At 40.5% G+C, this 14,163-nt stretch overlaps 1 protein-coding gene across 1 annotated transcript; it reads right to left on the bottom strand.

The window, feature by feature from the left end:
• Nucleotides 1-1,185: 1,185 nt before the first annotated feature.
• On the bottom strand, nucleotides 1,186-12,993 carry vtg2 (vitellogenin 2; the record flags this gene model as incomplete). The annotated part of the gene is given in 35 exon segments (XM_080728665.1): nucleotides 1,186-1,232; nucleotides 2,363-2,452; nucleotides 2,556-2,717; nucleotides 2,955-3,120; nucleotides 3,274-3,276; nucleotides 3,280-3,368; nucleotides 3,470-3,564; nucleotides 3,677-3,860; nucleotides 4,345-4,469; nucleotides 4,584-4,727; nucleotides 4,850-4,992; nucleotides 5,097-5,303; nucleotides 5,393-5,461; nucleotides 5,554-5,598; nucleotides 5,685-5,974; nucleotides 6,058-6,277; nucleotides 6,397-6,550; nucleotides 7,030-7,215; nucleotides 7,328-7,421; nucleotides 7,516-7,702; nucleotides 7,809-7,928; nucleotides 8,042-8,140; nucleotides 9,078-9,202; nucleotides 9,282-9,379; nucleotides 9,468-9,685; nucleotides 9,793-10,011; nucleotides 10,106-10,231; nucleotides 10,327-10,492; nucleotides 10,577-10,734; nucleotides 10,834-10,984; nucleotides 11,096-11,250; nucleotides 11,711-11,872; nucleotides 11,962-12,213; nucleotides 12,366-12,520; nucleotides 12,954-12,993. Coding segments are annotated over 35 exon segments (4,944 nt in total).
• Between the last annotated feature and the right edge of the window lie 1,170 nt (nucleotides 12,994-14,163).

The following is a 14,163-nucleotide window of genomic DNA, read 5'->3' as shown; positions in this document are numbered from 1 at the left end:
GGTCGAAAGATTGATTTGATTGATTGAAAAATGTATTAGAAGTTTGCATAGGAAAAGGTACAGTTTCATGACAGCACAGTTCACTGGTACAAGGAAGACTAAAAGGGTACGCTCAGGAAAGCACATTGAGATCCTTTTTTTTGGAAACTCATATAACATTGAATGCCAGACAGATAGAACACAGTAGGCCCTTCTATGCAAAAAATCTAAACAAAACAATCAAACAACGGGGGGAACCGACCATTAAAGTCCACATCAAATTATTAAAAATGCGAATACAGAATTCTGCAATAGTAGGCTACATGATTAATACAAATAGGCAAGTAGATAGAACACAACAATAGAAATAGTAATATGACATACCGGGTATTATATTTATCTAATTGAATCTAGAAAGGTTTAAGGTAGGGTAAGTGATTATTTTTGGTTAAAACTAAATGTTTGGACAACTTTGTTTTTTGACAACAAGCGTTCATGTTTTAGATAGTAGGCTAATTAGAGAAAATACAAGATGAGTGTATTTTTTTACCTTTTTTTTCATTTACTGCCTTCTATCGTTTTAGCGATTGCAGAATTTTTACTCCCCATCTCTCCCCCCATTTCCTGTCAGTCTACTGTCCTATCAATAAAGGCATAAAATCCCAAAATAAATCTTAAAAAAAGGGATATAAATACAAAAACAGAAAACAAGTCAGATTAGGAACACAAAAGGTGACCAATGACTATACACCAAAAGGAATGCAACTTTAAAAGATCATATGACATGAGAGATATTGCATCATTCAACCCTTTTGGAGCTAAAGTAGGCTATAAATCCAAATCGCATACGTTCTCCTTAAAATTAGGTAATGGTCACTAATCCTCCTGGTCGCCCCATTTTGCCACTAGGAAATTAACTTTTAGCCCTCTTATCAGAATGTGTTGTTTTCTTTATTAAACTTTTTGTTCAAGCCTTACCAGTGTATATCAAAGACTACTGATGATTTTATCAATAAGATTTAGACTGCAACTCTTCCTGATGACACTAGGCTATTTTAATTACTTTGGACACTACTAGCCTCTACACCTGTTCTGTAGGAGTTTTAAATTTGCATTTGTGCACTGGATTGGATTATTGATATGTGATAGATCTAATAGGCACTGCATTGGCACTTTGATGGTGAAACTGTCTCTGTGGGTGTCCTCCTAAATGGTCCTCACTGGCTGGTTTGACCGTGGGGGTAGGGTGAGGCCTGGGAGGGATGATTTTTGTTGATGTTTAATTCATTTATTTGCACAGATATATGTTATTGTAAGTTTTTTAATATTTATTGTGATATTGAAGTAAAGCATTTTAAACTTGAGCTCTCAGACCTGAGTCCTTTTTGTTTGCACATCACACAGGTTTCTATCTCCTAGGCTTGGGCCTGCTGGCCGATCCCAGATCATAACAACAACACGTAGTTGGCCCTCTGTATGTTTCCACTAGCAGTGACATACTGTAAGCGTGGAAACATGGCACAATATATACTGTATATTCAAACGATATTAACTACAACCAAAATGATCTATCATACCCCAACAGTATTATTGACTTTTGTAATGAAATACAACAATTTAGTTTACTGATTGCAAAAAGTTAGTATGAGGGGCCCATTTTACAAGAGATGCTAAAAAACATGAATGAATTTCAATCACGTGTTGAGTGTCATTGACTGAATTTGAATTGCATGTAGCAGGGCCTCTATTGCAGTGTGTTTGCATTGGGGCAACAACACTTGCAATTTCACAAATTTGCACCTATAGCTTTCTATAGTTACCTTTCCATATAACTTTTGTGTTGGTGTATGATATTTATTTAAAATCACATTATGAACAACCTATTCAATAATACTAGCATGAAAAACAAACAAATACAATAACTGAATGTGACAGAATGCTATGAGATTAAGCACACTGGGGGGCGTACAGTGGCAGCGGTCACATGGGCTTGTTCCCGAATTTGCACCTACAGTAGCTTTCTAGTTGTCTCCACCAGCCGAAGGCTGAGGGAGAGTATGTTTTCCCCTCCGTCCGTCCGTCCGTCCGTCCGTGCGTCCGTGCGTCCGTCCGTGCGTCCGTGCGTGCGTCCTCGCAGTTTGTGAACAGCTAATCTCAGTCACCGTTGGCCCGATCGCTGCCAAACTGAGCACACACACTCCCTGTTACCTTTCGTTTCCATATAACTTTCACACAACGTTGTGTTGGAAATTTGAAATGCTTCATGATATTTATTTAAAATCACATTATGAACAACCTATTCAATAACATTAGCATGACAAACAAACAAATAAAATAACAGAATCTGAAAGAAGGTATGAGATTAAGCACACTGGGGGCGTACAGTGGCAGGTCACATGGGCTTGTGCGGTCTCCCTCACGTCCACACTCTTCTGATAGATGTTGGCGAGAGCCTCAACATTCATGTTAGAATCTGCAATGAGGAAGAACGCAAAGACATTAGGACCTATGTCATTCTTTCTAGAATACATACTGTATATGTTTGGTGAAAGTGTTTGTTTGTTTTGTAGACTCACCAGCAGGTACGCAGTGGAAGCCAACAGTGACAGGAATGGTCCTCACAGGGGCACAACCAGGCAGACAGCGCAGCACAGGTTCAACAGAGTAGCATTTGGACATCTGGCCATGAACCATGATCTGCTGCTCCAGTTTGACAGATTCATGCTTCATGAAACATTCTGGAAAAACAAGATGAGTATATTTTATGTATACACAGTATTTCGTAGGTCAAATCACCTGAAACTATGAGTGTCCAGTGGTTGATCAGCAATATTTTCAAGCCTGAACATTTAGTATTTAGTGGGAATCCTTGTTCAGGACAGAATGATAGCAATTAGAAATGAACAACTACTTTAGATGCTGTGTTGCCAATGTATATGTAAAGGAAACTAGCAAAGACGAGGTATAGGTTTTACCAGTAGTGTCACGGCAGCTCTGAGAAGGAAGCACCCAGGAATGGGCGAAGCTGACTGAACTCTGGGTCAAGCGTCCGTTGGGGCTGCTGTACTCTTCTCTGACTTCCCCATCAGCCTTACCACAGATTCCACAGGTCTTTCCCCTCATCCAGTCCACCACTTTAACCTGAGAACAACAACAACAACAACAACAACAACAACAACAACAACAACAACAACAACAACAACAGAAGTATAGTTTTTAAGGACCACTTTGTTAAGAATGCTTGTTTCTAAATGAGTGATATAGGGTCCTAATATTCATTAGAAAATGTCTCACCGTTCATGTGTTCCTATCAAGGTAGACCTCCTGAAGACCCAGGCTTGGTGCATGGACAATGACACCCTCACCTCTCTGTTTGATCTGGATTTTGGCTGTAGTTGTTACAAAAACAAATTAAGTGAAATTATTTGTCTGCCTAAAATGTGAATAATTTCAGATTGACAGATTAATTTGACATTTTAATATAGAAGACCTGTGGGATGCTGGTATGGAAGGTTGCTGATGGGAATTTCCATTCCATTCACCTTCGCCAGAACATCATTATTGTTGGGGATTAGGTCAACATCGCTGTTGAAAGAGAGTTCAGAAATTAATGAACTGCTAAATCGCCAAATTCCATTTTCTAAGACAAATTAATTAACTTCCATCTTTCGAAATCGTAGATATTTGCTATACTTACATATGAGCAATTTTTACGTTGATCTCGTTTTGTTGAAGTGTGTGATTCTTCTTAAGCAGAACCATGAACTTGAGTTCATTTGTGCAATCCTGAGCCAGAACCTGGTGGCAAGAGACAGGCATCTCATTCTTGTAGCTCCTTTTGTTGAACGTGGTGAGTTTGTCACCAACCATGGAGCACTCAGCTAGAATCAAAAGAAGCAAAGAATATTTTAGTTAATTGGTTTTACCATTCAGCTATTAAAAAAATCACACCCAATGTGAAGTGAGCGGTGGTCATGCTTGCATAACGTCTTCAGACTAGGATATAGGTCTAGGATGTAATTGGTGATGTAATACAGGCTACACACACACACACATTGGTATGGCAAAAGGCTGAGGAAAAAACATTGCTATGGCAAAATGCTGAGGAAAAAGTGGCTACAAATAGGTCTAGGATGTAATTGGTGATGTAATACAGGCTACACACACACACCCATATTGCTATGGCAAAACGCTGAGGAAAACACATTACTATGGCAAAACGCTGAGGAAAACACATTGCTATGGCAAAACGCTGAGGAAAAGTGGCTACAGACACACGCACAGCCACTCTATGGAGCGGTTTACCACCGCTCAACAATAAAAGCACTGTTTCCAGTACAATATACAGTATAGGCCTACTCTTACCTGCGTGAGCCTTGGTAATTGTGTAGGAGATCTTGTCCAACAGGCTGTCCTGAGCGGCCAACTCAACGGCTGTGTGTCCAATGGGCAGATAAACAGGTAGACCAACTCCAAGTTTGTACATGATCCTATCAGCCATAATTAATACAATGTAAAAGGATCAAATGGTATACAGTACATGCAACATCTCTGTAGATGGCTATGAAATAAAAATGTCAAATAAATAGATTGAGGAATAAAACTGTACCTTTGGTGTCTTCAGCACAACATTCAGGGTTCTCTCAGAGGCAACAGCCACAGTCAGAATGATCTGTTTGGGAGCATTCGTAACCTTTGCCACGCTTACACCAGCTGGTACGACAATGTTTGGAATGTACTCAGAGATGCTATGGTGTGAAAAAAAAAGATATTTAATCAACAATGCATACATAATTGTATACGGTATATATTTTATAAAGAATACTTTGAAACAAGGTTTGAAAGTGATATTATGATTTTGGGACTTTACTTCCTTGCATAGCGTTTCCATGCCGATGGAATCCTTTCCCAGGCCACCTTCATACGGAAAGCTGGGTCTGGGCCAACAAGACCGGTTTCAGCTATTATCTGAGTCTCATAATCCTTGCAATCAATACCCCAGGAAATCTTAGCCTAAGAGAAAAATATGGGAAACAATTAAGCCCATTTGAAACAAAAATGGCAACTATCGGGATGTCCGAGTCAAATTATATTGGAGTTTGAAATGCAAGATTCACCATGAGTTTGTGGTAGCTTAGCATCACGCCATCAGCACAGATTCTCCAGTTGTCATATACAACAAGGCTAGTGAAGAAAATCTGCAATCTGGAAGTAGCTCTGTCGAAGTAAGCTGCAATCTGGTATCCTTGAATCTTCTGGTCAACTCTCACCGTACGGATGAGGATAGTCACGGCAGGAGTGAGAATGTTGGAAAGGTATTTGGCCTGAAGATGCAAAGGAGTGATGTTAGTGGCATTACAAAATGGGTCTTCAGTATTTAATGTTTATTCTTTGAATGGTTTGATTTCCTCACCTTTTTATAGATGGCCTCGAAGCTGGTGGCGCTGTTTATGATGGAAGCCCTGGCAGTGGAGGTTGCATACTGCAAACAAAATATGCACGTTTGTCAAAACAAAGCATTTGGCATGATGGTATGATGATGGAGAATTCTTTAGACAGCCATTCGATAATTACCTGGTGAATGTGCTTCTTGGAAAACTCCATGTCATAGACCTCCTGCTGTAATAGTAAAGACAACAGATCAACCCTCTGAACAAAATTTGCACAACAGAAAAGAGGATCGTCAAGATTACTTTGAGCCTTACCCTTGAGATGCGGGAGCTGGATCTGGAAGAGCTACTGCTGGATGAAGCGACTGAGCGGCTGCTGCTGCTAGAACGAGAGGATGATGAAGACCTTGAGCTGCTGGAGCTGGAGGATGATCTGGTGCCGTTCTTCAGACCAGGAACCAAGATCTTCTTGAGCTTCAGGAGGACATTCTTGTCCTCTTGGATTTCCTCCTCCTCGCTCATGTTGATCACTCTGATGATCTTCTCAGCTGCATTTTCTCCAATCTGAACCTCAACCTCAATCATCTCAATGACTGGTCCAGCAGCTGCATCAACACGAGCAACAAATTATTCATTATTCTTAATTACCTTTGTTATTCAATAAGATGATGTCATCTACTTTACTTGCCTGGAGCAACCTCAACAAAGACTGCATGTTTTCCAATCAAAGTGTAGAGTGCACTGTGTCTGATGAAGGCAGCATTGTAAGACTCAACATCAGCACAGACCTTGATTCCAAAGAGTTCAGATGCAGCACACATTTTCTTCTCAAAGATGGCCTTAAGAATTTTCGCCTTACGGATAATGTTGACTGGCAGATCAACAGGAATGATTTCAGATGACCTTGACTAGAAAAAAAGAAAACATAAAATGACATAATCACATAACCAACATAGTAAATGTCTCTGTATCATATGGAGCTTTTTGTGTAAAGGGGGGAGGGGGGGGGGGGTGTTATCAAACACACCAAACCACCGAATGTAGAGGTTGCAACCCCAGATGTGATTGTAGAAGTGAATGTCTCCCTGGAGAGCTGTTTTACAACTTCAGCTGGGATGATTGGTGTGATTCTTGCAGCTGCAAGTTCTTCCACATTTCTTGCAATAGCAAGAGTCTCAACACTGCAGTTTACAGTTTACAGTTTACAGTTTAGGCATTTAGCAGACGCTTTTAATCCAAAGCGACTTACAATAAGCAGGTACAACATCGCAATAATAAACAAGATAATAGGTCAGTACATTAACAGCAATATAACAATGTAAATGGATATCTATCTAGAGAAAACACAATATAATCAAGTTCTAAAGAAACCTAACAAACAAATGTTAATTAGCTTCATGTATGGTCATTGATTTTACTGAAGTGCTAAGGGATTAGGTGGAGTCTGAAAAGGTGAGTCTTCAGTCCACGGCGAAAGGTAGCGAGTGAGTCCGTTGTTCTAAGTGCGACAGGGAGTTTATTCCACAACTTGGGAGCCAAGAGGGCAAACTGTCTCGGACGAGTGGATTTTTGCAGTGAGAGGCGAAAACATGTATGAATTTAAATATGTAACTGAAATGGTGAATCATAGAATTTATTTGGTGAAAATGATAGTACATACACTGCTGATGCAATCCTATTCACGCCCTGAACAGGTAAAACCTGAATCTTGAAGTTGCCTCCAATCATGTCAACTCTTGCTTCGATCTTTGCTGGCAAAATGGTGTGGACTCTGGCTCTTGATACCAAAACAGCCTGGGCTAAAGCAGTATTCACTCCCATAACTGCATATGTGTACATGGCAACACTGAAAGGCAAAGAAAATGTGAACTTAAAGGGAATGCCAGATGTCTCTCACTTCAATAGATACAAGTTCATTAAAAATACATTTTATAAGAATGAGGTGCCATTTTTTCCACCTTGGAGTCATCGCAGCCCTCATCTCAATGTCAGACTTAAGAAGAATGGAAGGATGGAAGTTCTCTGGGAGAGGTGGTGTCACAATTGCCTGGACTGTTAAATTGAAAGATTACCTTCAGTCAAGTTTATACAGTTAAAGCACCTAGGTTTATACAGTATCAGTGTTCTTGACCTAATAGTAACTTACACTCAACAGCAGCATTAACCACAGCAGAGGTATAGAAACTCAGCTCCATAGGCAGACCAACAGTAGTGGGGAAGATACGACGAACCTCAGCAGCCAGGATGGGTTTAGTGTAATGGGATGCAAAACCAGCCAGCAGAGCATCAAATGCCTTCCTTCCCTCAGCCCCAATCATAGGACCAGTGGCAAGCTGTAGAAAAACACACATTGTGTACATGATGGCATACAGCCTTCAATTCAGAGTTGAATGTTTATTGATAGTGAACAAATTAGTTTAACTGTAAAACATTCAGTACCTGAATAACCTGGTCAACGATGGCTTTATTCAGGTTGGCAAAAGCAATTTCTTGTCCGAAGAATTTGACATGCACAGAGGCCAGGGGCTTGCTTGAAGGATGAGCTCTCCATTCAGAAAGCTGAGGGATGATGACAGTAAACCTGAGTGAGTCCACCTTTTGTAATGAAATTGTTCTGTGATCACATACAGTTGTTTAACAGCAGAATGTAAGGTAAGGTCCTTCATACTCACAGCCCGGATAACGTTCCTCATCTTGGTAATTCTGTCAGCATTCTCAGGAACCGGCATTTTCAGAATAGCCTCCTGAATTCCTTCGGTTCTTACTCCCACCTAATAAAAGACAAAATGAAGAGAAAGAGAACTCAATCATGCAACCAGTGTGACATATTTCAGTCCACAATGCATCTCCCACAGTGCAACACTTTACACCAGGGGTGGGCAACTTTGATGATGGCAAGGGCCACTATATTTCCACTTTCACTCCGGAGGGCCACATTGCATATTGCTACGCATATTGCTCTAGTATCTCATACAAAAGCAAAAATAGAAGATCTACAAGCTCAGAGCTCGTTTTGAGCTTGTAGATCGGCTATTTTTGCTTCTTTTGAATTGAAATCCTGAATTATCTTTTGTTATTTTTTAATTGGATTCCCGAAATGTAATATTTTGATTTAATTTCAAACGCATTTAGTTATATACTCATGTTAACTTTATGAACCTAAATACAAATACAATTGACATAACAAAAATAAATGTTAATACTACTATTATACTAGTCATTAAGCTTCTAAGATAGACTGACCGAATTAAAGCAGGTCCTGTTTGGAATTGTAACAGCTGAAATCAATAATATAGTATTCCGGAATTAACCTGCGGGCCGCATTAAGTGGAGGTGGGGGCCGCATGTGGCCCCCGGGCCGCCAGTTGCCCATGTATGCTTTACACTATATGCGTTGTGAGCTTGTATCTCAGCTATTTTTGGTACAGATATTTAAAGTGCAGTGAAATCAAGAGGGGGCCTAGAATAGAGCACTGGGGGACACTAGTCATTTAAGTATAGGGTTTAAGTAGTTTAGAACCCAAAATATAGAGCAGATGTCTATCTAAAACGATGAAGAGTCCTTGTCTGAAATAAGCTTAGGTGTTGAGCGACGTGCGCATGACGGCTCTAGATAAGCGCCCCCCAAACATTGAATCACCAATGCACCACTGATCATGACATGAAGTTTATGCATCCAAGCTATGCATAAACCTGCATTCCATTTACCTCAAGAACATCAGCATACGCTCCAGCCAGGTAAGTGCGGACTTTGGCCATAACAGCTCTCGGCAAAATTGTTGCTGCGTCATTGATGTAGAAAGCAGAGGCGGCAGCACCGACCATCCATGGATCTGAGAACAACAACAAAATAATCAGAGCCATGTCTGGGTGTGATAACTATCGATAAATGATAACTGTTAATGCTCGTACTGTAATAGGCATCATAGTGGTAGAGTCTGCTGAAACGGTAACTCAATCTCTCAAACTTGGGGCTGAGGATCTTCAAAGCAACATTACAGGCAGCAGCACTAAAATTGGGAGATAAACATTTCTGAGATGCCATCCTTTTAAAACAACAAAGGAAGCAAGTGATTACTATTACTGTATTTCTCTTACATTTGAGCATGGTCAGGTGCTGTGCTCCTGGTCATGGCCTTCATGTAAGAGTAGACCAAACTAGCAACCTGCAGGTTTCCTTCAGTCATAATGTCATTAGCAAGCGTGGTCACCAAGCCCATGGGGAGCTTAATCTCAAACATGACAATAGCAGCAACCATGCGGACCTCTGGGTGCAGAGCCCTGTTCATGAACAGCTGAATAGCCACTTCCTGGACCTAAATCACAAAGATGAAAATCATTAACACATTGTTTAATTGAATGGGGAATGTTAACATTTTGTGAACTGTTGGCAAGGAGACAGACTGAGGAGCTTTGTGCTTACCATCTTGGGCTCCTTCTTTGCAATATTCCTCAGAGCCATTATTGCATCAATGTGGACTCTCATGGGCAGAGAAATGGCAGCAGCGCCAAATCCAGGGAGAAGCTTCATGATTGGTTTAAGACTGGCGGGATGGCCGGCATTACCCAGAACTTTAAGGGCAACTATTAGTCCCTCAAATTGACTGCTGGCAGTAGCCTCAATGACAATGTCATGGATTGGCTATGGGAGGCACAGGAGAAAGATTATGTCACCATTCTAATTTTACTTTCATTAACTGAAGTTAGTTTTTATGGAAACAGCATCATAAGCCAACCTTAACAAGGTCAGCTTGGCATGCAGGGTTCTCAGCACAGAATTTGGCAACCATGGTACCATAGCCCAGCAGGGCGATTTCACGCAGAACTGGGACTGCCTTAACCTTGGGGTTAAAAGCCAGGCCCTGAAGAGAGGTGAGAAGAAAGCACTGTTAACATCTCAATTGATAATGTGGTGAATTACATCATGAATTTGAACTGTAAGATCTCATTACAGTACCTCAATGAACTTGATGGCCTCCATGTCAGCTGTCACCATGTGCACCGATGCCAGCAGAGCTTGACTGGCCTCAACAACAGTGATGTCATCAGCAATAAACTTCTCCTTGATGAACTTCAAAGCAGCATGAGTTCCAATGGCAGGAACAGCACTCAGGATCCAGTGTCTGAAAATTGAGAAACTATCCTTGTATCTTTTCCAATTGTTTTTCATAATGAATTTCCTTAATTTTGGTTTTAGTTCTCGCTACCTGTAAGCTGAGTGGACTTTGAACTGAGACCAGAGAGCCTCGATGCTCTCAAATCTGGCCACACGCAGCAGCTGGACAAGTTCAATAAACTTCAGGGGAGCGTCTTCATGGACCTTGGCTACATTATTGGCCACCACATGGTGCAGAATCTCAATAATCTGTCAAGAAGAAAGAGGAAACAATGCCTCCAGTGTTATGTTGTGTATGTCAGAGATACATTTGAAAATAATCTGCAGAACATGAATGGTTCCCAGTACCTGAGCCTCTGGGTTGGTGAACCTCAGCAGCTGGATGGGTGTTTGTAAAAGCTCTGTGGCAAACTCATACTGCAGGGATCCACGGTGGGGATACTCTGCCCTAATGGGCACCACCAGGGTATTCTCAATCTCCACAAACTTCAGAATTTGTCTGTGAAGAGGTTTTCAGGAACTGATTAACTTTGATAAGATTTTTTGTTTAGTGAGTCAATGTCTTTATCGTACAATTAAAAAGAGAAAACATTGTTAACTAACTACATACTTAGCCTCCATCTGGGCAGCCCCATTCATGATGTTGAAAGGTGAGAACTGAATGAGCTCAGTGGCAGTCACCTCCAATATCAGAGTACCAGTAGCCATTGGCATTGGCTTCATGACATAGGTGAAGGCTGCACCACCCTTCAGGTCCATTCCTCTCTGCATAGACACAATTCACCCTTTGTCAAGTCCCGCCCATTGTCCTGCCCCTCTCCACACCCATTGGTTGCTGTGTCTTGGTGGGACATTCAGTGGGACATTCCATCCACTGCCATGTTAATTCATTTGCTTCATATTGTTATATGTGCTCAATTCTAATTTCAAACTTGGTTTCAGTCAATTGGAGCTGCTCAGTGGCAGCATAGTGAATCAGCATGTTTTTAAATGTTTTTATTCCTCCAAAAATTATGTTTTAGCTAATTCAACATAAAAAAGGCGGAACCAGGGCGGGACAAGGCAGATGGAGCCTGCTGGTTGGTCAGTCAGGGACCAACCAGGAGGCTAACAAAGGGTGAATTCAAAGTTAACCCGGCCCGGCAGCAGTTAGAACACACCCATTGTTTTTAAAAATATGTTGCTCATCCAAATGTAAGCATAGTTTCAAAGAAATGTCTCTTACTTCCTCGCACTCAACACATTTCTCTGTGTAAGCCAAACCGATGTTTTTCACGATTCTCTCCTGGCAACGGTTCAGGTCCTTGGTCTTGGTCAGATAGATACGGTCAGACTTGAGGTTCTCACTAATGACATATTGAGTCTTGCACACACCTTGGGTACCAGCCTAGAGTAAGAGAATGGAAATTATTTTGGAGTTCAAATATCACCCTGGCTTTTGTGTTTATAATCATTCAGAATAGGATGTATTTGAACCTCTTGCAACTCGTAGACATTCTGGTTCTTCTTCATGTTGAGCTGAAGGATGTTCAGGATTCCTCTGTGGATATTCAGCACAGTAGTGGAGACTCCTGCTGGTGCAAACACCTTGCCCACGATACCATTTTTATACTCAAACTTGATGGGAGTCGAGAGCTGAACAGCCAAGGCTGAAGTGAGATCAGTGGCAGGTACAAAAGGATATTTTGGCCAGATGCCACTGTACTCAAAGATCTCAGGATCCACAAGCTAGAGGAGGAGAAAGACAATTTTCAATTACAAATAATTTACGTTGAGAAGTCCTGAATTCCTGTCCATAACTCACATGGAAATACTGAAGTTCATACACTACATGTAATTTATTAATGCTGTGTTTCATCAAAGCTATTTGTAGTCTTTACCTTCATAATGAAGACCCCTGGGGTCATTGCTCCTCTGATCATAACTTTGCTTGTGACTTTGATTCCAGCTCTAGCCAGGCCTTCCTCAGGCAGACCTCCCAAGAGAACGGCTTCATACTTGTACACGTAGGTCGCACCGTCTCTAAACTCAGGGGCTGAATCAAGAAGTTATTACATGATAAGATATCTATGGAAAATATAACATCAATAATGAATTTAAAGTTGAATGCATGTGTTATTGTAGTTTAAAAACATCACATAGCTTTGGAAAAATCACTTCACAATACATTACTTACTAAAGTTGACATGAACGCCCGCTGCAAAATAAGAATAGACTGTCAATAATCTGATGTAAAAATACCTTTAATCATCTAGAAGAGATTCCACAGAAAAACTTAAATGTGTATTTCTTGAACACTGCTATATCAAAATATACCAACTGGTTATGAGGTTTTACTCCTAAATCTTTCATTTCTAAATACCTTTCTGTGGGAAATCTAGAAATGTACATATATTTGTACTGTATTATGGCAACAAACAACAAAATGACCAAAAGCAGATGGGTTAAGTAATCAAAGATATACTTACCCACAAGGGCTACAGTTAGAGCAAGCACAATCCCCCTCATGTCTGGTGGAATGTATGGATTACATTCAGGGGTTGTCTTTTATAGAAAAACGTTGTTGACTGTGCATCTGTTGAAATCTGCCATTAACTAAAAATGACCATGCCATCATCAGCATCATCCATGGTACGGTACCTTGCTCTAGTATCATAAAGTAAATCTAAGGAGAAATGTCACAGGCATTCAAGGTTAGGTGGCCTTTGCCTTTTGTGAAGAGATCAATGTCCAGGTTGCAAAAACGTGTTGAATATATTTGACCACTTCCTTTATGACATTAAATGATTTAGTATGTTGACAAGTAACATTTTTATAATATAAGTTATTTATACTCATTGGTTTTATGTATTCATTATTTTAGTAATAGAATGCTTGAATATCACATTGCTGCAGTCTGTCCATATCAGCCAATGAAGATAAAAAATCATAAAAGAAAATACTGCCCTCACAAATAATAGTCTAAGGCAGTGGTTCCCACAGGGGCAGGGACCGATTAACCCCCGCGAGGGCCCCTAGCTGGATGCTAAGTTTTTGGGGCCCTCCACCATAACCCCCCCTGGCAACGGCCCCACCCAATGGTTAATCCAGCCCTGCACAGGCCGGGGTTCCCTTGCAAAATTTGTTACAGTAATATAGCATCACAGTCATTTTAACCACTTCATCGTTGGCTAGGCATACTCAAAAATAGCAGATCTACAGCACGTCACTTTGTGCTGTGCTTGTACATCTGCTATTTCTGGAGAAAAATCAATAACATTGAAAATGTTTGGAAGATTTTGTTAGTTTTTAATACAAATCTTCTCTTCTGGGGATCCCTTGCAAAACATTTTCAAATGCGCAGGCAAATACACATCAATTTGGGGGTCTTGTGTACAAAAAGGTACTGGCGACTGGGAGGCGAACGGTCTGCACACTTAGCACCATGCACTGGTGTAAAGTAACTAAGTATATATTATGTATTCAAGTACAGTACTTATTTCTTTGGTATTTTTACTTTACTGGAATATTTCCAATTTTCAGTACTTTTACTCCACTAATATTATACATTTACTGCACTAATTATTTGTTAGTTATTTGGCCTATTATTATTATTACAAAACATACATGCCCACAATGCTTGTGAGCTTGTAGATCTGCTATTTTCAAAGGATTTTTATACATTTGAAAACGTGTGTA

The sequence above is a fragment of the Nannobrachium achirus genome (assembly GCF_963921795.1).
Source record: "Nannobrachium achirus genome assembly, chromosome: 1".
Lineage (NCBI taxonomy): Eukaryota > Metazoa > Chordata > Actinopteri > Myctophiformes > Myctophidae > Nannobrachium > Nannobrachium achirus.
The sequence above is the reverse complement of the archived record's forward strand: the minus strand, read 5'-3'. Positions and strand labels throughout refer to the sequence as shown.